The sequence below is a fragment of the Eucyclogobius newberryi genome, unplaced genomic scaffold (genome assembly GCF_026437365.1).
Source record: "Eucyclogobius newberryi isolate DKJ021-1_F unplaced genomic scaffold, fEucNew1.0.hap1 SCAF_20, whole genome shotgun sequence".
Classification (NCBI taxonomy): Eukaryota; Metazoa; Chordata; class Actinopteri; order Gobiiformes; family Gobiidae; genus Eucyclogobius; species Eucyclogobius newberryi.
This window is the reverse complement of record NW_027315835.1, coordinates 17,719,614-17,743,978: the sequence shown is the minus strand read 5'-3', so window position 1 is coordinate 17,743,978 and position 24,365 is coordinate 17,719,614. Positions and strand designations below refer to the sequence as shown.

Here is a 24,365-nt window from a genome sequence, read left to right as displayed (position 1 = left end):
AATAGCTTGAGTCCACTAAACTTCAAATGGTCAACATTTTCCATAAATCACATTGTAGGGACCAGTTTATGTACAATGGGAAATGAGACATTAATCTGCAGTTTACCGGTACTTACAACAATTAAACAATGTATCTATTTATTTCCCACAGTGCATTACTGGTGTTTTCATGCAGACCCTGTTAGAAATTACCTTAAAGAATCTGTTGTGTTGACAGTGTTGTTGTATCAAGTGAATTAAACATTGTTATGTAGCTGTTGTCATCCATAACAATGGACAACTGGCCAAAAATGGATGGTGCTTAGTACTCCCCACTATAATACAATGAAACTTATTGGATTCATGAATGGTATTCAGTACTAATCTCCAGCCATCATAAGGTCAGTTCATCATGACACCCACTGTATTTGTATGAAGCCCTTTGTACCTTCCTGATAAATATTAAGAGTTTACTTTCCAATTCCACCACTCTAAGATGTACATCAACCGTAAAAGAAAAAAAGCTTATTTGGACAAAAAAAAAAAAAAAAAAAAAAACACTTATATTTCCAGTATAATTGAACAACTGATTGAAATGAATTAGCACAATAAGATAACTGTTTTGAGTTGAGGTTTTGAGGTGTTGTGTCACAACAAATGTAAAGATGGCACAGGTCATATTTGTTTGTTCAATACCCTGCTGATTCAATATTTATTTCACATATGCATATTCCATATATTGTGAAAACAAACACTAGTTTAGTTACTTTGAGTAACATTCAAAAGGTCACTTTGGTGAAGATCAGTCTGGTGAGTAAAATGCTTTAAAGTTAATAATATATATTTAAATATAAGCAATGTTTTGAAAATAATTATGAAGTAAAATGTGCGACTGCAATCAGCCAAAGTCCACCCAGTGTATTTGTGCAGCTCAGCTCAGAATTGACATCATTCTGACAAAGTCACACTTAATTTGCACAATGGGAGAGTGAGCATACCTACCTACTGACAGACTTTAGTTACACTTGCACTGCAGTGGCGGCCTGGGGATGGGATGGAGAATGAGTGTTAATCACAGAGGAATGAGATTATGAAGAGGGACACACATAAGAACAGGGAGAGACTGACACTGCAAATATTCAGAGTAACTGAACCAACTTAACTCTGTATGTACTGAATGTATGAGCTTTTTAAAAAAGATCAACACATGATGTGCTGACTCAATAAAAACTATATTTGGCACATACTGTATCATTGTCTCGTTGGATCAATGGCTGTATCAGATACTGTTATCTCCTGTTACCTATATAATTAGATGTATTGGCGTTTTGATGACCATTGGTTTAATCATACAGTATGCAATTAGTTTATTACAAAACCACAGAGAGTCTATTGAGAGCTAATACCTAGGTGTCTTTTGGGAAAATATGTAACTTGGCAAATGCACATATGTCACACGGGCTGTTATCACTGAAGCCAAATCAGTAAATATTTAATATCTAGCGTGTACATGCAGTACAGTGTAGTACGTATAAGGGGTAAGGGTCAGAATCTGAAAATATTTGCAGATTTAATGATAAAGAAGAGATAGAATGGACACAGAGAAACTATAGCATGCATTATAGTGTTATAGTATAGACATATGAACATAATGACAAAGACAATGACGTGTTATAATTTCACACATTACACTGGTTAGTTTTGAACTTTGCACAATTTTAGTTGCCTGTAGTTGGTGTAATTATAAGCAATAGCTGTATTTTAAACAAATACAAAAGTATTAGAGTGGTGGAAGTTGTAGTTTCCTTTTGATAGTTTTTCTTTTCCATTCCAATTGATTAAAGAGAAAAAAGAAAGGAAGATAGAAATACAGGAGGGACATAGGGAAAAGTCAAACTTGCACATAGTACACCACAATAAAAAAAAAAAAACACACAGAAAACCACAGAAATGATAAAATAACCTGTAACCTGGTTATACAAACATCAAAAATAAGCACTCACAAAATGTAACAATTATAACTGCACAAAAACCCACATAGACAATAAATTATAATAACCAAATAATATTAACTTCACACAATAACACTAAAATGGGTAAATGACAACAAAAGACAGAGATTTTCAAAGGAAGGATCATCAAAAACAGTTTGACCTTAGTAAGCCATGCAAACTGCATTTAGTGAAGTCAACACTAAAATGTTGGCTGAACATCTTAGGCATATACAGTATAAAAAGTGAAGCACATAAAAATGTATACTTAAAGCAAGAGAATCCCTCTTTAAAAACAATTAGAGTAACACATTTATTCTTCCATTAACAATGCCCCGATCTTAACTGGGACATTTAAATGACCAGGCCTCAGCTAACACTGGAAGCTCAACTGGCATGTAAAAGTATTTTTATATGTAAAAGTCTAAATATACTGATGCGGTTGCTTTAAAGAGGGATAATGCAGCATTTAAATTATTGATTTATACAAACAGTTAAAACTGAGGCAATGTCAAGGTCCTCTGAATGAGGCACTTGAGCAAAGACTGCTTACCTTAGACTGTGTGAGGCCCCTTTCAATCAAGTCTGTCATAGCATTTGTCTGTTTTTTAACTTGAGTGTTTCAGTCACCAAGTGCAGGTTGTAATCCTTTGGCTTTTGTCCGGGTCTCCTCAGTGTAAACACAAAAGCCCTGAGCTCTGGACTACACTAGGTACTGAAAGCCCAAGATGGTCCAGGGAATAGTATTTCGGATCCATTACACGCTGACAGGACAGCACAACATTTTAGTCAATCAGTTTTGTGATAACTGATTTGAAAGTTGGGATGTGTACACTATTTACTTGCTTTCAGCGTGGCATGTTTCTAGAGCTACTATCCCTTGACCTTCACAACTCCATTAACCCAAGTGACCTTTGACCTTGGAAAAATTATGTTTGTTCTACACCACTGCACTCACAGTCACAACACAGAGAATTGATCAAGGCTGGTCAATTGATTTCGACATTAAACCTATGTACATGGAAAAATACACTGTCTTCTGCTCTAGAAATGCATTGCTTTTTTTCCAGGACTGGGGCATTTAAATGATGCACACACATGTAAATATCCAGTGACAAGATCAACTTTAGATAGGGATCAGAATATGCTGATCCAAGGAGAAGGTCTTTGGGGTAAGGAGTAACACGAGTAAACACACTGGTAGGGAAAACCAAAATAGGCAACACACAACAACACAACCACAGCACTCAGACGGCTTTAGACAGAGACACAGTGTCGACATATAAGAATGAAGGAGCCCACATACACACGCGTGATATGACACAACCTGAAGAGAGAGACACAACAACACAAGCACATCAGACAACAAGGTACCCCTGCTCCCACACTCAATCTTCACTCTGTCTTTTATTGGTTATTGACCTAGGACAAGACAACTGGGAGAGTCTTACTGGAAATGCCTGCATGTGTGAACGCCCATTTGGTGCACTCATTCTTTCTTAAGATCGCTTTACACATACACAGTTACAAAGTGATCATTAAGTCATCCCAATACCACTTTAAACATATTGCACATGATTTATTATTATTCATACTGTACCATTGTGTATTTAATCTAAGAATATTCATTCTGAGCCGTTCTGTTTAACTCAATGACAACCTTCACAAACAAAATGGTTTATTTTTGACTACCTAATTATAATAGTATTACAATATTATTATATTACAATACAATATTAGAGGCATACTATACTGGTTTTCCACTCAATAAGTGGAAATAATAGTCCTAATGTTTTTGTATGGGACAAACAGGTATGCATGCACGGACATACCTATGTTTTGGCTATTTACTGATTTTTAACATAAGATAAGATAAGATAAGATAAGATATTCCTTTATTGTCCCACATGGGGAAATTTCATTGGTGCAACGCAGGAAGATACAGAGGTAGATACAGAAGAACAGATCACTTATAGGAAGTCTGAAAAACACTTTCAGTAGAAGATCTCCTATAAACAAAAACTCCCATAGATAAATAAATAAATACCATTGCATATTTGCAGAGATATTCACATATCTCTATGAAGGTTCTTTTCAAGTAGTTTAAATTGTTTTTTATATAGTATGCCTTCAATAAAGATAGTCAGATATGTGGAGGTTTCACTCCAAACACAAGACAGCAGACTGTAAAGTGAAAGCATTTAAGTCTAGAGGTATTAAGTGCTTTTAAGAGCATGCTTGTGACAGAGCCAGATAAACGTTTCTGCTTGCAAAATAAATAAAATAAAAATGACTATACTGCAGGCTCTTTGTTTTTGACCTCTTATTTTCAGTGTTACCTCTGGCGCTATGGTTTGATCCATGAGGAGGTGGAGTTTGCATTGAGGTCCTGCTGTAACAGAGACCCCTCCATCTTAAACCAATCCTCAGTCAGAGGGGAGTCTGGGCTGGGCGCCAGGGCTGCAGCCTCTAGTTTGTTGTCAACAGGGGGTTGTGTGGAGGGAGTGTGAGGGAGTGTTTCGGTGCAGGTTTGGCGATAGTGGGTTGGAGTTGGTTAAAGTAGTAAATGGATTAAGGTGACAGGTTAAAATGAGCAAAACATGATGCATATGAAATTATAAATAAGGGCAACATGTAGCACAAAGGAGAATTGGGAAGGGAAATGACGGGATAGAAGGGAAGGGCATTGTGAAGGATAGGGGAAGATTTTGGGGTTGTCACGGGAGGGAAGGGACGGGCAAAAATGAACAGGACAAGACCAGGCAGGATAGGAGAGAGAGAGAGAAACAGAGGAGAAGTGACGAGAAGAAAATTAATGCATGGTCAACTGTCTGAGTCCAGAAGAAAGAGAAAGACGATCCATTTCTGATCATGAATGAATGACAATGAGTGACATTATGGGACAGGCAACCAAGTTCAGTCACACACACACACACGCAATGGAATAGATAGACTGACATGACACATAAGCCAGGGCAAAAACTGAGAGGGACAGAACATTTTGAAAGACAGAAAAATACAAAAAGCAGTGGAGAGACAAAGACAAGATGGATGAGAGATGTAACAAATGTAGCAGAGCAGAAGAGTATGTGTATATAATTTGTTAGTGTTGGCTAACTTGTATTTGGAGCCATTTTGGTAGTTGTTGAGGCTTCCAAAATAATGTCCTCTTCACTTCACACCCAAAGCATCATCAGTACTTACCTATTTACCCAGCATATGCCTCTAACATCCTATTTGTTGGCACCATTGTGTGTTATATATAGGTATGCAACAGAAATCCGGTGCCTGGTGCGAAAACATACCTTTCCGCACATTCCCATCTGTGGCGCGGAATTCCCTGGTGTTGAGCAGGAAGCACGCGCGGTCCTGCTGGTACCGTTCCCGCGTAGGCCCTCGCCCAATGGGACTTCTCTCGTCTGGACTCAACACTTGGTCTATGGTGGGGCAGTCCTCATTTGCCAAAGCAGCCGAGGCTGCGTCACCATTCTGCTTTGAATCTATAATGGGGTTAGATCACAGGTTACAAAGAAAAGGAAGGCTAAATTGCTTTTGTCCACTGCGTTATTGGAAGTAACGTTATTAGCTCTGAATTTCAGCTCACAATACAGAGCTATAATGAAGGTGTGAAAATTAGCAGTAATAAGGAATTACTAGTGCTTCCAGAAAGAAACCATTTGAAGTTGAATGTAGTAGATAATTGAAACCATTTTAATCCTGTTCTATTTGTTTTGCACTAACAAATGGACGCCTCTAGGCAAGTGTGGACCCACCACTTGATCATAAATTACTCATGAGATCCAATAGGCCAGTAATTTCTCTGGGGTGGATTTACAATAAACTCTGTAGTCCTCCCACTTCTTTCTCTTGACACTAACCTGATCACCCGGCACATGATCACATTTTTTGCAAGAAAAATACAAGTCAGTCATATTCATTCAAATTATCCAATTTGATACAAATGGAGGACTTCCATAGTTGGCAAGCAAAGCTAGATATATGAATGATACAAGGCTTCTGCCTTACACATGTTGTTAAGTTAGAAGTTGTAAATAATAACAACCCAAAATTAGAGGATATAATATGTCTCACCTCTATTTATCTCTATAATTTCTTCTTGGGCAAGAGGACAATCCCCCCCTAAGCCTCCAGAGCCCATTACCCCACCAAGGACATTTCCCAAAAGTCTTTGTGGTGATGCAGTGGCCATTGCCAATGCATCGGGCTTGCAGTAGTTAGGTGATCCTGGTTGGGGAGCTCGAGGGATATGTTTGTTCTTCTTTTTGGGCAGCTTTTGTTTGGCCATTGCCAGAGAGTAGTACATGCCGAAGTTGTTGACTATAACAGGTACGGGCATAGCAATGGTCAGCACTCCAGCCAAGGCACAAAGTGCGCCCACCAACATTCCTGACCACGTCTCAGGGTACATATCTCCATAGCCCAGTGTGGTCATGGTCACAACAGCCCACCAAAATCCAATTGGAATGTTCTTGAAGTTAGTGTGAGCACTGGCAGTCGGGTCATCTGGATCGGCACCAATTCTTTCGGCATAGTAGATCATAGTGGCAAAAATGAGGACACCAAGCGCTAAGAAAATAATTAGCAGTAGGAATTCATTGGTGCTGGCTCGAAGGGTGTGGCCAAGGACACGCAGACCTACAAAATGGCGAGTAAGCTTGAAGATTCGGAGGATACGGACAAAGCGGACAACACGCAGGAATCCTAGGACGTCCTTGGCAGCTTTAGAGGACAACCCACTCAGGCCTACCTCCAAATAAAATGGAAGAATAGCAACAAAGTCAATAATATTTAGGGAGCTTTTGAAAAATTCCAATTTGTCTGGGCAGAACGTGACTCGTAGCAGCACTTCAATAGTGAACCAGATCACGCAGACCCCCTCTACATATGTCAACCAACTGTCAGTCACCACTTCGTATACAATCTCCTCTCGAGTGATGTTTCCCACTGTGACGTTCTCAGTCTTGTTGACAATGGTGTTGAAGGCCTCATGCGTCTCCATGCAAAAAGTGGAGATCGAAATGAGAATGAAGAATAGAGAGCCAAACGCCACATACTGAGGAAAGATAGACAAACAGAAGGAGAAAAACAGAAGAGTGCGGTTAGTTTTAAAAAGTAGTTAAAAATACTGAACAAACAGGAAAACGTGTTTGAAATCAAAGAAAAAGAAGAAATACGAGTCAGCAATTGTCTGATAGCAAACAAATGCAAGTGTCTGAGAGGAGTTGAGTCTGTGAAATAAACAAAGCTGCCAGGATGTCTGAAGTGATGTTTCAATGTAAGGCAGCACTTCCTGTCAACATGGTTTTGTTTTAAAGTTACATTGGACGTTGGACAGAACTGACTGACTCCTTGTCACAGCAGCAGTTTCTTTTGCTGGTGTTGTTGTACAAATATTCACAGGTTGGAAAAGACTGAACACAGGGCTTTCAGTACACAATATTTAAAATTAATTTATTCTTTATTCATTGTGTTGCCTAAAAGCATTGTGTATTTTTCTTTTTGTTTTGCTAAGGGCTGTTTATCTTACAATTCATGTAAAACATAATTTTAATCCAAAAAAAATGTGAATGTCTTTTTCCTCTAAAGGCTTTGCATTGTTGCTTTTTCGCCTGGTATATCATTTCAACAGCTTATTGCTTGTTTGTCCTGAGTCCACACTGGAGGACGCGGTGCAGAAATGAGTGTTATATCCATGGGATCTCTGCTGTTTTCCCATTATTAGTATCATTTTTTACAAACCTTTACTTTAGACCTCCCTATTCTATATACCAAAGGCAGGGTTTAGCTCCAAAGTGAGTGGCGTGCTAAGACTAAAGTGTGGCTTTAGCACTGCCTCTCAATGCTGCCTATTCCTGCCCTGCCTACAGTGTATTTATAGATGCAGTATACTTTGTGCTTTATCAAATAAATAATAAAACGCAGACATGGCCTGAAGAGCCACAGAGAAAGGTAATTCATACTTGAGTGGATCCCATATAGTATGAGGGGCCTAAGTGCCTTCCATGTTGTGCATGTCACTGCTCATCTTAAGCATTATGGATTTATGTAATATCTAGGCACATAATCCACCTATTTTCTTCTTAAAAGGTTTTTTTTCCCATATTTTGTTATCATTATTGACTAAGTGCCTTATGACAGGAAGTAACATATTTTAACACTTAGAGCTACTGTATTGAGTAGATTCACAGACAAGCAAAAAGTCAAGAAAAATAATGTTCCATCCCCATATGCCTTCTGTCTGCCTGCATTCCCTTGCCGTCCTGATCCAGAGCTCACAACCTTTCCGTCAATAAAAAAAAAATGTCCAAACTACTCCATTGCTCCCCTACATTTTTTTCCTCTTCTATTTCTTGCTACTGTGTCTGACCTACTTTTTAAGATTGCGGCAGTCCTCGCGCCTTCTGTGGCTTGAAAACGCTAAGTAAGTTTCTCAATCACCCTCTGGCACGAGCCCATCACTTGTCTTCTTGTCCTAAGTAAACTCCAGAACCAGAGGGACAAATCTAGAGATGATTGGGGTTGGCAGCAGAAACACAAATAAAATGTTCAACTGTGTCAACTGCTTCTACTGATAAAATTGGGAGCATTAATTGCGGAAGATGTATTATCCTGAAGAAATCTTTACATCATATAAGAAGGTCATCTCTTGTCCCGATTACCTAAATGACAGCCATAATAAATTGAGTTCCTAAAAATACAAAACAGACTGCAGCCCTGGGTTATCTTCTATGTAGGCTACACAGGTGGAAACACTGTGGGGGACCACCAGGCCAGTCCAGATCATGAGGCTCCGGATGTGAAAGAACACGAAAGAACAGATAGCGGTGACGCAGCGAATACAAAAAAGTTAAAGTTAAAAAAACAGTTTAAAAAGTTAAAGTTAAAAATAACAATTAAAAAAAATAATGTTAGCCAGCTATCACACACTGTATCCAGTAGTATCATAGTATCCAGACTGGCAAAGTTGACATATCTCATAGTTCAGATGAAGTAAATGTGATGTGTCCTGCAGAGAACACAGAGAACTCAAATCATGACAGCACAAAGACAGAGAGGCCAGGAAGAAAAACAGAGGCAAAGCTTCGGGCATTGCAGACTAACACTAAATGACAGGCCTCAACTATGGCAGTGGCTTGTGTCAACTAAAGAGACAAGAGGAACCCTGAGTGGCACGACTGGCAACACGTCAATATGGGACTCTCTGAATCAAAAGAATTCAGCGAGATGTATGGATATGATCAGAATCTATTCTCACACAATTTTTCTTTCTTTTTTGTTTTGTGTTATTGCACCCTTTTCAATGAATTATTATTTTTATTTATTTTATTCATTTTCTACCGCTTGTTCCTGTTGTTCCTGAGCTTTTGGGCCTTAGACGCGGTACATCCTGGACAGGGGCCAGCTCGTCGCATTGTTAACACAGAGACACAGACAACCGTACACTCACATTCATTCACTAGGTGCAATTTACAGTTACCAAATGTGTTTGGATGGAGGAGGGAAGCCGGAGAACCTGGTGACAAGGGAAGGATGTACAGAATCCACCCAGTTTATTGGGAGGCAAGAGCTCCAACCGCTCTGCCCCCGTGCACCCCATTCTTTTTTTTCTTTTTCTTTTTAGGATTTTTTTGCCTGTAGGCTTTATTAGACAAGACAGCTTAGCATGAAATGGGGATGAGAAAGAAGGGCAGACATGCAGCTGTTCTGAACACTCTCACAGCACAAATGGTAAATTAATAAACACAAAGCAAAACAACAATAAGCATTAATAATATGCAGGTTAGACATTAAAAGCGGTTCTAAATAGATGGGTCTTGAGTCTAGTTGAGTAATGGTAAAATGTCTTGGCACACGGCATGTTTTAGAGTCTGGTTATACTTAATACAGAATTTATTGATAACTAAATTAGTTGCCAACTATTTTTCTCTCATTCTTAAATGCTCTCATAAACATATAAAAACAGCCTGTCCATTTGCGCAGCACTCTTTGCCACTGATCCCACATTAGTTCATTCATGGTTTAGTAATGAAATGCAACACTATTAGAGCATTGGAGAGAACAGTGGATTACACTGTAGATCTGAACATTAAATCAATATGAATCAATCCATCTCAGCCGAAGCCATTTTAAAAATGCAACAGCACGTCAGGCTGAGATACCAGAGCCCCCCGGCACTTCTATATCACACAAACCTGTGTCGTTCAGAGCGCAGCTCTATGGTGTGTACACTTGACGAACATGATGTGAGCACAAGCACCTATATAGGCTCTCACAAAGCACCAGTGGTGACTACATGAGCACTTCATCGGTGTGAGGGAGATGGATGGATAGAGGAAGTAAAGAGGAGGATGGTGAGAGTAAGAGGAGGCAATCTGTCACTTTACACTTATCCATTTTCTTTACAGCAAATTGTCCGTTCCTTTTATTATAAAGATATATGTGGACCCGTGTTCAACAGCTCAGAAATATGCAGACCTGAGGTCCATATAGTGGAACTACAGCACGCAACACCTGCAGCTCAGTGACCTTCAAGGCCCAATAGAGTCGTCTTCCCTCACCAGACTCTCAAATTAGATTTGGAAAGATCATCAACATAAATTTAAAAGAGAGGAAACAGCATGGAAGATGGACAATAGAATACTACAGGGCCTGTGAGAGAGAACAAGCTGGTGTGAAATAAAGAGGATGTACAGAGCGCTGATTGTTTTTCGATGGACAGATGAAGAGACAGTAACGGAATGGCAGAACGCTGATGTGAATCTCATTGAGAGACAGTGCCGCAGAGGGCACCAGTACGAGAGTAGAATAAAGCATTAGAGGAGGAGGTGTAAGGGGAACATGGTTATGAGTCTTATGACTTAGAGCTGGTAAGAGCCAATATTATCCCTGCAGGTGTTTTGCATGCATAGCGACGTGTTGAGCTCTCTCCTTTAACGGGACCCTAGTGGTGCTGTGTTTACTGCGGCACCATCCAGAAGAGCTTTATCATTACAGTATTACCACAGCCCTGCCTGGCTCTCTGTCACCATGACAACCACTGCGTTAGCCTCTGCTTTCAGGAACCAAGGACAGGACTAAACCAAATACTGCTACAGCTGGCGCAAAAGGCTGCATCGAGAAGGGCAGTTCACAAAATTATAAACAACTGCACTAACTGATTATTACCAAACATGAGACTTGACTGTATCTTTGTCAAGTCAGCATGAGGTGACCTTGGCTTGTCTTACATAAAATCAGTCCGCTCCTTTATTCTACTGATGGTGATGAACGGCAGCTACTTAAATGCACTTAGAGGGGCTAGTGTTTCCCAGAGGGCAAAATGAATGGGTGACCACTCAAAGACAGCAAAGATAAGGAGACATTGAAGGGTGATCTGAAATTAGGACATGAATGAGGCATGAACATTTAAAACAATGTTTGAAGGGCAACAAGCTAAATTCAAATTTAATACACTTTTATCTTGAAGACTAGAATAAAAATATGTTTAAAACTTAGTAAAGTAGCTTTTTAGTTTATTAATGACTCAAATACTCAATGGTATATCTTACATTTAACTATTTAAGTAGTGTTTAACATAAGACGCTTACAAGCATGGAATTCGTCCATGTCCTTTAAGCATGTATTCCTCTCTAAGGAACTGCAGCTATCACCCTCAGGAGACAAGCAATCAACACATGTAGAGGACATAGAAGAGACCCAAAGCCAAGAGAGGGGCAGAGTATCAAAGATCAAATCAAAATGTGAGTGATGGATGGCAAAAAAGAGGCACATTAATGTATGAACTGTATGATTGGATTTCACGTGCTAACTTCCATAGCAAATTCCTTAATGTGCAACGGCGTCTTGCACAAGGCTCTGAATGAGCAGAAGCAATTCAGGAGGATATAATTAGCTACTGCTCTGGGTAATCCTTGTGGTTTTACATTTTGATGCCAGAAGACAGACTCAGAGGTCAGTGATCTTGGAAGGTATCCTAGCACATTTCAATCACATCATAGTTTTTTGTTTCAGAGATTCCCTGAATGACTCAACTGTCTCCACTCCCACCACACACACATATCCTGCAGCATTTTCTTCTTGCTGCTCTACTGTCCGGGGAAGTTGACTACACACGTCATTTCTCTTTCATCTTTATTCGGACCAGATTACTGCAGCACGCGTCGCCCTTGTCAAGACGACCCCTTTTTACGACGATACTCTTCCCCCCTCTTCCCCACAGTTCCCCCCATGTCCTTTCCTGTCCTTTTGTCCAAGATGCATGTGACTTGTTTAGTAAGACTGTCCCTGTACCATCAGCTGTAATGACAAACAGCCAAACATCAACGACCAAGATTTAAGATCTGGATTACAAAAGGTATAAATGTTTTTTTTACTCGATTGTGAAAGAAAGTCTAATTAAACAAAGCAATGACCATGATAACCCTCTGTCTGAATGTGTTTAATAAGGAATACACATAAGAACTTTAAATACATCTAATCTGGACCGCCATTCTATCAAATATATTAAAAATAAATGGGAAAGAGATGGTCATTTTGATTTGCTGGATGAAGAATGGGGAAATATAAATGCAACTCAATGGAAGACCACAAAAGCAAATGTTTGGAAAAGGTTATACTGGGAAAATGTATTACTTTTTTTATTTTTTTAAATAACACCAAGTCAAAGTGCAGTCAAGTGACCTATTGCTTAGTCATATTGGAAATATTGGAGATCAGTGGAGAACTGCGAATGATCTTTGGCATTGGCATCCCACTGGACTTCAGAACTATGTATTTGGGCCAAGAGAGAATTACATTTGATGGACAATTTGACACAGTTGAGACCAATATAAAAAAAAATACTTTTGCAGGTGGTCTCATCCCTTTTTCTAAGCCTGAGTCCTCTATCAGAGGCTAGGAAGCTTGAGGGTTCAGCGCAGTATCTTTGCTGTTCCTAGCACTGCACGTTTCGATTCTCGATTCTCTACTTATAATGTATGTTTGGTGTTGGAGCCATCAGCTAATTAAGATGGCACATCTCAGGCTATGCACGCTTGACAGAGAGTGCTCTGCAGGGTTATGTGTGGAGGCGTGTCATTTAAGTGATGTATCTGTGTGCTGTTAGTGTGAATACTTGGCAGAATGCTTTATGGACAACTACGCTTACGGAGTTACAGGCCAATGTGCAATGGTGAGTGTGCAGGTGATTGATGCTGAAGGTGTATGAACAGGTCACACACGTGAACCAGGACCCAGTTCCATTGGGGAAACAGTCTAAGGAGTTCATTTTTGGTGTATTAGTATTATTGTCCCTACGTGTTTACATTTAGGGGCCAGGTTGTGATTTATTTAGCCTTTTTGAAACTATGTCTGCTCATTTTTTTTTTCACAAATAGAGAGCTGTGCCACTGCTTAAACAATACTAGACCTCCTAATGTAATTCGATGAGATTTGCCCCGTATAGAGAATTACGACTCCCACTACTGTAATCGGCTCTGGCACAGTTGGAAGAGTGCTCTGTTGACGCCAGTTTCCAGAATTCTAATGCGTAGACGCAAAATGTGAAGGGTTTTACCACAGTGTCCGAGCGTCCGCAGTAATTGACTGTGATTGTCTGTATAGCGGTATGGGGCGCTGATTCAGCACTTAAGAACCAAATGGACTAAGGCAGAGGAGGCGGAAGATAGTTGAGAAGGACATGGGCAAGCAGAAAGGTTTCTAGAGTGATAAGAAGGCCTTTTTGCTACATAATCATAAAATGTGCTAAATGTTTCTGGCTGGAGTACTACAGACAACCAGTGAAGTCATCAAGTATTGTCAAAAGCGGCAGCAAATCAATAAAATTCCTTTACTGCTTTTTCCGTTCTGAAAGTGCTTCTTCTTACTTATTTAACATGCCTCTGATGTCTCAGTCCTTGTTATGAGACATCAAGCTTTTTGCAGTCAGATTTTGCCAACATATAGCTCTCCAATTACAGTATATTCTAGGACTTCCAAAAATGCACATGACAAGAGAAGGCCAGTGGCACAAAACACTGTCATAGAAAGCTGAAACCAAACAAGATATTTTTGCCTATTGAACAGGAAAGTTGAGCAATTATCACAATGCCTGTTGGAGGGAGAACTATTTACCTTAATGAACTTGAGCATCGAAGAATATCTGCCAGAGGGTGAGAAGACGTTTGCAGCCATACCTGCACCATCTTATTCTAGCAAGAACTGTAGCTTCACCCCCTGACTGAAATAAGGTCTCAGTCCCTCTCTGCTATTTTCAGATCCAGTCCACTGGGAGGAACACAATAATGGAAGAGGGAAATAGGCCTTTCATAGGGGCCATAAGTGGAGTGGAAAATACATTGCAACTTAGAGCCCCACCTCATGCATTCTCATTCAATTCCAACTCATTCATTAAACCAGCTCACCTGCTTAAATCTGACACTTTTGGTATGAGTAAAAATGCATAGCCGTAACTTTCTTGCAAATGAAACACATTATCTGTACTACCAATATCAGTAAGGGGGGGAAGTAGAGTAGTGCAGCGGATAGTTCTTCAGCCTCACAGCAAGAAGGTCCTGTTCTGGACTGTTCTCCCTGTCTCTGATTAGGTTTCCACTGGACGCTCCAGTTTTACCCACCACAAAAACAGAATCTCTAACTTTCCTGGTTAAAAAGGGCAATAAACAATAAAGACCCTTGTTGATATTATCTAATAGTAGTATTGTTGAGTTGTACCTTTGCAGGGTTGTCAGCTTTTATCAGGAATATTGTCTTGAAGTATTAGTATAACTATCAAAAAAAGTCATAAATTAATGGTTGGCTGTAATTGTACATTACCAAAATCACCTTCACCACATTCTTCCATTTAACTGTGGCATATTGCACAGCTTTGGGGGAAACCGAATTGGTAAGCAAATAATCTTACAAGCCCATGTTGTATTAGACAAGGCCAATATCGTGAAATGATTTAACAGTCTACTCTAGTGCAAGTTATTCTAGGGTTAGAACAGAGTACAGACTACCGTAAATACTTTGTGAAAGTGCTCTGAGCTTTTAGGTTCAGTTTTTATTTTATTATTGAGCAAAAAGGTCTCAACAAAAATGTCATGTCTCACAAACGACTCAAGGTGCTCTGCTCATCACCCTGTATGTATCTATACACTGACACCTATCAATGCACCTTTTTCTATTTTCTGACAAGCGCAGTGATTATCTATCCAGAGACATAATGTTCTGAAACGCCAAGTGCTGTGGTAGGTCATACTTGTGTTTATAGCAGCAATGAACACTGTGGTAAAAAGGGACAGTAAAGAATGAACCACAATACATGACCTTCAGTGGGAAAAGTGGGTTTCTGGGCAGAGGAAAGCTGGTGTTGCAAATAGGCACAGTCCGTTCGGTTTGGAGAGGGAACCAGGGCATCTTGTACATGCTGAGCTACAAATGGTGTTTTGCCACGAGATTGCTGACAAAGACAACTGTGTCCTTCTGTTGTGAAAGTGACCAACATAATACCTGTGGGATAGCAATGCACAGCAACATTTGGTTTTAAATAAGATATAAAAAGACAGGCAATAATTATGTTCCCATCATGTTCTTTCTTTTTTGTGACAATAATTTAAGGATTAGAACTGGGGAATACATTTTTAATAATGAAAGAGCTGTACTTAAAAAACTTCAAACATTTTTTAAGTACAACATTTACGTTTTAGATTGGAATCCAATTGCAAACAAAATCCTATTTTTTAAGTCTAAAATAATTAGACTCTAAAATCTTAACATTGGATTTGAATGGTAGATGAGTGAAACAAATCTACAATGAAACTTCAATGGCAAATATCCAAAGACATATGTACAAAGTGTGTACAATTAGGATATGATAACATTAATATTTGTTTTAATATGTGCTTGTCTGACACCATAGCCCAGCTAATGTTATCCTCTTAATCTCAGTTTAGCACCAAATGTCCACTGTCATGATTGTGCAGGATTAAATTACCCTAGTTCAATACCAAACACTTGACAATTGAATTGATATGGGTAAATCCTTACTAAATCAATTATGATCACTAATTGTGTGTAAACAGATATTTAAAACAGAACATTGAGAACACACAAATGTGATTAAACATGTCTCAATCAAAAATGTCACGTGTGATATATGCCAGCCCTTTGGTGCAGGAAACGATCTATGTCAAAGCAGATGTGGATCAATAAGGAAATCAAATGCAAAATGCATTGTATAACACCTCATCAAGCAAAAAAAGACCGATACATTATCCATAAATTACAGCTGTGGCTCTACTTGTGTTACTTAGATGATTACTGGAACCTGTACTACTTGTTTTGATGAAATTACTCTGCACTTGATGAAACCAGGAATAATTAGCCTAATTTATGTACATTAACTTAAGACTTCAAGCAACCTTTGGTATTTTGTTATGGAGGAATGTGATGGAGAAGGGGAACAGCTTAAAAAAACAGACAAAGAGAAGATAATCAATATTATATTCATCAATAGGCAAGCAGGGGAGCAAGCTCTGTAGATTGGATGGCTCAAGCCTCCTCAGATAATCGAAGACGCTAAGACGAGGGTCCCCACCCCCGTCGTGTTATGTCTTTCTCTGTGTGCCACCTTCTCATGGGCTAACCACTTTTCATTCTCGCCGATTGCTCCATTTTTTTTCCATTTCGCGATCTCTCCCCTTTTTCCTCCTCCTTACCCCTTTGCTCATGCCTGTATCTATCGCTTCTCTCCAACACTCCCCCTCCCTCCTCTCTTCTCCCGTGTCTACTGCAGCAGAAACGCCAGCAACAGACAGCCGCATGTGTGCGTTTCTTATCCCACTACGAAGCCAAGGATGGAGTTGATTTAGAAAGAAAAGCTCAAAACTTGAATTGCTTTCGGAAAAAACATCAAACAAAAGACCAAATTATTAGTTATCTATATCTGTCTCCCCATATACATTAGATGCTCACTCCATTCCTAATCAGACTAATATGCTTTTTATTTTCACACTGATGGAACACCGTAAGCGAGAGCAGGGTAGAATAAGGCAACAATCTAGGTCATATCTCGGTTTGAAAATAGTTCTCCCACAAATTAAACCCGTCCTATACCTGCTCTACAAGCCTCAAAATGCCACAGCCGCCTCAACGCTCCAAGTGATATATAGTGTGTGATTCATGAAGCCACTAGAACCAGCAGCTGTGGCGTTAAACTGTACATTACATAATTTACAGCATCGAGGCAGAGCAGCCGCAGGTACTGTAGTTAGTATTCAAGGTATGGCACAACTGCAAACCTCCTTTTGGTCTGAGAATCTGCTAAAACTCAAGCATCGCTGACCTATTCCTGTACATCTCCTTTATTGGACTGTGTCTTTGCTTGTGATGTGGGGATAGAGGTAGAGGTGGATTATTACAGGGAATCAATGTGATTGGGCTAAGATGACAGTAAGAGAATCTTTTCCTGCCTTGTCCTATGTATAGGGCATAGAGAGGATCAGATGGCAGGAATCTGAACTGTCGGTCCATCACAGTCTTGACATTCTTCTCCCCTTAAAGGAAAATAATGACCTGGACCCTCAAGAAAGGCGGCCACAATGTAGCCCTACTTTGTTCATTTTGTGTTTACTTAAGTGCAATGTCATGAATGGCCACTGCAGGTGTCTGCTCACTGTCTGGTTTTAGTTGAATCTTGTGCATGTAGTTCACATGAGAAGTGTGCTAACAATAGACTAAATAAGTGGATGCGAAAACAAGCAGCTGAATTAGGGCAAAAACATGAGGAGCCCAGTGTAGATGTTTTCCTGTGCCATCAAACATAACCTGATGGAGAATACTTGTTACTCACCTGTTTGATCAAACGTCCAAGTTCACTTTCAAGAGGAAAATCATTAACCCTTTTAGACCCTAACAATAAGGGGTCCCAACAACCGCTGGGGCAAGTTCCACAGTGGTGCTCTTGTAAGTGGGACAAATGGGGTATGTGGCAGTGACCAATCACCATGGCAAAGGGGGGGAAAGCATGGGATTGCTTTAGTTAAAGATTTACAGATGAATAACGTGAAATGTGACACGTCGTAAACCGTCAAAAATATGAGCTAATGAAGGCATTTGGATGCACGCGGCGCAGGCAGCAGCATTTGGCACGTTTGGAGCCAGATGTGTGGCAGAGCCGAGCAAAGGAATTATGGCGGTAATAAAAACGTATTCAGTGCTGGGTTGTAGAGGACACTATATCAAGAACAAGACATGATGTGTTTGAGGGGAAAATGGTTAAATACAGATACAGAGGCTACAGGCTTTGTGCCATTTCCCATTTTCTTGTGCCATGAGCATTAATAATTGAATGTGAGTAAGTCTATTGGCTGGCTGTGGCTGTGAGGCAGGGATAACACACGTGTGGGCAGCGGGGCGCTCCTTTCCACTTCCACTGCAGTAAACTGCTCGTGCACCATCAGTCTGTTAAAGTTTGGAAGTTGTCATGTTAAAAAAAAAGTAGTTAGACAAGACGATAACACGTACTCACCCGGGCATACTTGGAGGAGTAAGGGTCTTCAAAAAGTGCCCATATTTTAGGCTGCCAGGTCTTCCAGAACCCTGCTTTTCTGGCATCCTCCTGCATACATAGTCTTTTCAAGTCTCCATCCGCGCCCCCGAGTGCGGGATCGTCGTCCGGCGCGTCTGGCTCTGGGTTCTCAAAGCTGTCCAGCGCCTCCTCCGCGTCCCGATGCTGGCGGTAGTTCATCCAGCAACACGCCTCCACGTCCGTCTCGTCGATTCCCCAAAAGGCGAGCTCCTCCTCGAACAGCGGACCGCACACATCGTTGGGACAGTGCAACTTTCCCGTGCGGTAATAGTTGAGGATGAACGAGAAGACGGACGGGTGACGGTCAAAGAAAAACTCGTCCAATTTGGGGTCGTAATCGAAGTTGCTGAACGCGTCCGGTTCCGTCAGCCACGACAAGCGCGTCCCGGGCAGCGTCTTTAGGGTGCTCCGGTAAGTCTCATGGCGAACCCCGCCGCAGTTTATGACAATTTTCTCGCTTTCCGACGGACAAGTCATGTCTGCGCTGTAACATGCTTTGTTGGACGACTTGTTCCCACCCTTGCGCCCTTTGAAAGAGGATACACACACCGAACTGAGCATAGAGGAGCGAGGGGGGAGGGAGAGAGGATGCGAGAAAACGGAGGGAGGAGGGAGGAGGAGTCTGAGGAGTCTGCGGGAGAGAGAAGAGATAGAAGTGTTTCAGCGGGAGAAATAGTGTCTTTTATCAACAGCTATAACAAATGCATTCTGGTTACATGGAGGATTAGCCCGGTGATGTGGTCAGGTGTTGCAGAGGGAAAGTTGAACAGCATCACGCGCAGAACAGGTGCTCATGACTCGGCATCTCCATTAGACTCTGATCACATTTGGCAACGAGGCGCCATAATCTTGGTCTAGAGCGTTGGACTTGAACACAGTTGGTTCAAGTTCAACATTCAACACACCGGGGAACCGTGGAGAACCATACTGGCACTGTACCATAACCATATGAGGGTGCAGAATGTCTCCAGTTTGTCAATTGAAGCCATAAATGCTAATAAAATAGGGTATCACATTTTATTCAAGCACATTTTTACACTAAAACTATTACTAGAAATCTGGTATGCTGATTAATCTGTAGATGTAACACAATTTATTTTAAGTAGGACATTGTATACATGTTATTAGGTTGAAAGGACTCTTCACACGAACCCTCGCCAGTGTTAAGTGGATGACTGTGGCCTTGTCTAAAACGCATGAGCTTTTGAATGAGTCTCAATTTTCATCTCTCTTTCACTCATTAGCCCAAGTACAACCCCTCTGCCAACAATCTCTAAATTGATCCAGTTGATCCTCAAATCCTCCGCCTAATTAGGTCATTATTCGGCCCCCTCTTCCCTCTTCCGCACCTGCTCGGAAGCCTTTTCTGCTAGTTCTGTTTTTACCTAGAGTGTATGACCAAAGTATCTTCTTCTCTCCCTCCAGAACTGAGCTCTGACGTAAGGTGGCGCAGCTCGCCGTGTGTGTTAATTGCCTCCCGTCCTTGCCTTGTGTCCGTACTAATGTTAGACCTCCTCAATCAGCCGACACACTGCTGCAGACCCTGCCTCTGCAATGTGCAAGTGTGGTGGCATGCAAAGAGGAAGATGGGGATGCTTCAATTGATAACATGGCATAGAACGAGTAAAACAAAGCAGGAGGGGAGATGGTGGAAAAGAGGAGGTGCTATGTGTTTGCACCATGTTGGCTGGTGAGTAAAAGCTGTATAATATTGTCTGGTAATGGAGCAGAGGAGGAAGAGGGGGGAGGAAGCGCACAATGAGAGTGAGAGAGGGGGTAGGGAACGAAAATGAGAGTGCACTATAAAAGTGAATGAATTCTGCTGCAGTAAAAAGCCCCATTCTCCGCTCCGTCCTTATGTCTCTGTGCTTTTCTTTTCCTTCAGCAACGTTTTTGCTTTGGAAACAAAAAAACAACATTCCTTTACACTCCCCAGTGTACCACAGGGCTCTTTCTATGCATGCTGTTAACCCTTTTTCTCTTGACAGTGAACTGCACCACTTGCACGCTGGCCTCCTCCTCCCCCTCGACTTTCTCTCCCCCTCCCAGCAGTGCTCCTCTCGTCCGCATAAAGGACTCACATTTCATTGAAAAGGGGAGAACCGCGGCTTCACTCCTTCCCTACTCCTTCTCATCCCATAACACTGTCTTAGCCTTATCATAAACTACATTCTTCTTTAGTTGTTCATTTAACCTTCTCCTTTTCCTTCTAGTGCTGCATGTTTTTCTGCCTCTCCATACTGTCCCATCCCAACTCACTTTGACCAACTCTCCATTCTCTGCACTTTTTTCCCCTTGTGCGATCTAGGACACTGCAGTATTTCAGTCTTGTGTTTGGACTTTTGTTGTGTTTTTTACTCAGGGGACTATTTTTTTTTTTGTTAAGTTGATTGTTTTTCCTGTGTTCATTAGAGGGTTTTTATTTTTTTTAGTTTGTTCTTTCTAGCATTATGTTGACTCTTTTGATCGGATCTCAGAGAAAGGCATACTGCGCTGAGGTAAGATATCTAAACAATGCATGAGTAATGGCAAAGAAATTGGGAAATTTCACATATTTTTTCAAGTATCACAGATGTTAGCTGTTGTAGATGGAAACCTGCTTGCTTCAACCTTTTGTCTTTTTATAACTATATTTTTTAACTATAAATGGCATGTGTTTTACAGTGAAATCTTAGTTAAAAGTGAAGGCATGACAACATCAAGAGTAAGTTAGTCCAACTCTGAGAAAGTGCTGTGACTCATTCACACTGAAAGCTGTGCTTTCCTGCAGCGCTGCTTTAGTGGTGGGACAGCTCGAGTTTCAGCACCATGGACAGCACCACTCACTCCTCCATTCAAACTTTTCCTTGCGTTTCTCAAACACTTTTTATGCACTATTTTTATCCAAATTATTCGAAATTTACAAGTTTCCCTACTCCACTGAACAACTGTAATTTCAGGCAGTATGTTTAATATTTAATAGACTGTCAGCCACAAGTCTCTAAATGTGTTTAAATGCATTTTGTTCCACCCAAGAGCCTGCTGTTTATTGAGTATTATATCAATGCACACGGGTGTTGTCTTATGATTGTCAATCAATTAAAGGTTAAGGGGCAGGTTGCCTCCTAAACTCTGTTACTGTGAGTAAACACAAGAAGTTAAAAATAAATATGATTGGACTTAGTCTTTATTAAAGAGAAAGTAAGCATATTTATTTTAGCCTCAGCATTTTTCCTCACGTACTGCAGCAGTGAAGTTGCTTCTTGATAACAAAGAGGGGAGATAAAATGGGGGAAAGAAAGTGAAGGTAAAAAGATGCAGCATTTCCCTGGTTGTCCACCATGTCCTGCGCCACACTGCTACTATATGGCACACCAGAGAGCTGGAACGCACACTTACCTGGCCAAAATCAAAAGCCCTCAAACATATTATTTGAATTTGAAAGGCAAATGAGACTCAGTGCTGCTAAAGCTTAACTGTAAAACTGTGCTGGCTGCTACTGATCAAGGTTTTGAGTAAGGAAAGATTTTAGTTCCAAAGCTGCAATGACGCTAATATATATTAGCAGAAACACTGCAGCAAGAAGGGGGGGTGAGAGCATGGGATTATGGGATGCATCGACTGGTGCGAGGTACCAGCAGAAGTGACTGGGGGAGGGGAGGAGGAGAGAAGAGGCAAGAGGCAAAGCAGGGAGGAATTTGGAATAGTGCTGACTATGCGGAACAGAGCAAGCTGTTGGCAGGAAGAGCAAAGGCACACACAAAAAAAAAACAGTCACAGGAGGAGGGGAAAATGGACAGGACGCAGTGGTAAGTGCTGCAGTGGAAGTGGGTCTGGGGTAGAAAAACAAGAGTGGATCCGTATCAGAGATGTACAGCTGAGCAGAATAGTAAATGTTGCACTTGGAGAAGGGGGGGTCTGCGGAGAAGTGCAGATGATGTTTGTGTGCTCTAGACAGAGCAAGCACTACAATTACGTATGTGCTCCTGGTACACACTTGCCTTTTCCCCTCCAGCTTCCTCATCAAAAGATGTAACCACAAGGCTTCACGCTGTTCCCCCTCCTGTCCCCTCCCACCCTCCTCCCTAGCACCTTATCTCTCTTCGCTTCCCCTTTCTCCTCAGATACAGACACATCCCCTGTGCTAAAGAGACCCCAGCAGGACAAATCACTGCACTGCAACGCGGCAGGACGGAGCACTGCGGTCAACCCCCTCCCCTCGCACTCCTCTCCCTTCTCCCCTCCTTTAGTCACGCTGCGCAGGGCCGTCACCGCACCTCACGGCAACATTACAGCACGGATAAGGTGTGAGGTACTAGCAAAGCGAGTGGGCGGATGAATCAAGAGCAGAATGGAACTGCATGAATGGATCAGGGCTAATGCAGGGACTTAGCTGTTACAGAGCCCCAGCAATGGAAAGGGGAGGGAGTATTTATCGTAATAAGGCTCGACCTGTTGCCAATTCCCACAACATCAATTAAATAAGCAATCAATTAAGCATATTCTCCCAGCATCTCCAGAGGGACAATAGAGGTCTAAGGCAGTGACACGTCCCTGGAGGGTCCTGATCCTTGTGTATATTGGTCTATCACTCCCCTCCCCTGGTTGGATGCTGCCAGTGCTGCTTCTCATTCTGCTGTCATCCCTTTTGCTGCCAGCTTTTTTTCCTTATTTAAAAAAACAGGCAGAGAAAAGCCATGACGCCTTGCCATTGCTTTTAGCCAGTTGAAAAGATGATTTATACATAAGGCCATTTACAGGAATAGGCCATCTGGAATAAAGCTTGTAATAAAGCCCTGCGAAGTCAGAACAGGGGCAACGGTAGATGGCCTTTGGGTGGAGGGAGATTTATTATCAATGGGAGGTTACATTACTGTTTGTATGTACAGTGATCAGAAGAATGGGACACGGTGTCACATCAGGGGAAGTATTATGACCAAAAGGGTTCAATTGGCCTCGTAGACCTTGCCCTCTTAGATGATTTACGGCTGCCAATTAACGATACAGCCTTTACAGCACAATCAGGTCCATTATGAAGTAGTAATGTATTACAGAGACCAGACAGGAAGGATTACATGTTACTACAAGGGTGGCTGACCCAAGAATCGATGGGCAAATAGACATGTATCCACACTCTAGAGAGGAGGGTTTAGGGTAATATTAGAAGTTTGGGTTGGAACGAGGTGAGGCTCAAGGTCAGCGGAGGTTTGATGAAATCCAAAGCGCAGCATCAGATGGTCGTAAATTAGTTGAAGGACAGAACAGCAGAGAGGAAAGTTGTCTATAAGGAGGCGAGAGCAAGGGTCAGGGAGGCAACAACGTACACATGAACACACAACGGCGACAGAGCAAGACACGTAATTCAATCTCGGGCCTCAAAATAGATTTATTTCCCCACCGCCACCAGCTCCCCATCCCTACCACATAAACAGCTTTCCCATCCAGCTCCACTCATATCAAAGGACTCTCATCTCTCCAACCTTTTTTTCTTTTTTGGTTCTGGGAAAAAATGGAATGGGTGTTTTCTGGGCTACCCTATGTTCTAAAAATAGCAGCGGCTGTAGTTTATAATGCAGGATTGAGAGTGCGAGAGGAGGGGGGGAGAAAGAGGAGGTGTTAGGGGTAGGGGGGTGAGAAGAAGCAGCAAATGGAGGAGACAGAAGAGAAGAGTTTCCATTAGGACTGGAAAGTGAAGGGATGATTGGGAAATTGGAGACGTGTGCATGTGGTACAGGTTTTATGCGGTGCGAGGGCCCAGGTGATGGAGGTCTAGACACCTTTCTGAAGGACTTGTTGGCTGGTGTAGGCTTGTGCTGTTCCACTTC

The 24,365-nt window shown here is 41.4% G+C and overlaps 1 protein-coding gene and 1 long non-coding RNA gene across 10 annotated transcripts in view; one reads left to right on the top strand and one right to left on the bottom strand.

Moving 5' to 3' along the window:
- The window catches only part of LOC140368959 (voltage-gated potassium channel KCNC1-like), a 33,987-nt gene that overhangs the window by 8,623 nt on the left and 999 nt on the right, over window positions 1-24,365 (bottom strand). For 2 of the 9 annotated variants that reach the window (XM_072456136.1, XM_072456137.1), the window contains exons 2-6: window positions 18,502-19,192; window positions 6,063-7,044; window positions 5,276-5,470; window positions 3,277-3,297; window positions 982-1,022 (exon numbers count right to left, since the gene is read on the bottom strand). In XM_072456136.1, the coding sequence (XP_072312237.1) occupies window positions 982-1,022; window positions 3,277-3,297; window positions 5,276-5,470; window positions 6,063-7,044; window positions 18,502-19,122 (1,860 nt within the window). In that variant the 5' untranslated portion in view covers window positions 19,123-19,192. Of the gene's footprint in view, window positions 1-981; window positions 1,023-3,276; window positions 3,298-4,309; window positions 4,440-5,275; window positions 5,471-6,062; window positions 7,045-18,501; window positions 19,193-24,365 lie in introns of all 9 variants that reach the window. The other 7 variants (XR_011928209.1, XM_072456134.1, XM_072456135.1 and 4 more) reach the window with 7 other exon arrangements.
- LOC140368962 (uncharacterized) lies at window positions 20,492-23,799 on the top strand. Its single transcript, XR_011928210.1, has 2 exons — window positions 20,492-21,059; window positions 22,665-23,799. It is a non-coding gene; the product is annotated as an uncharacterized lncRNA (long non-coding RNA).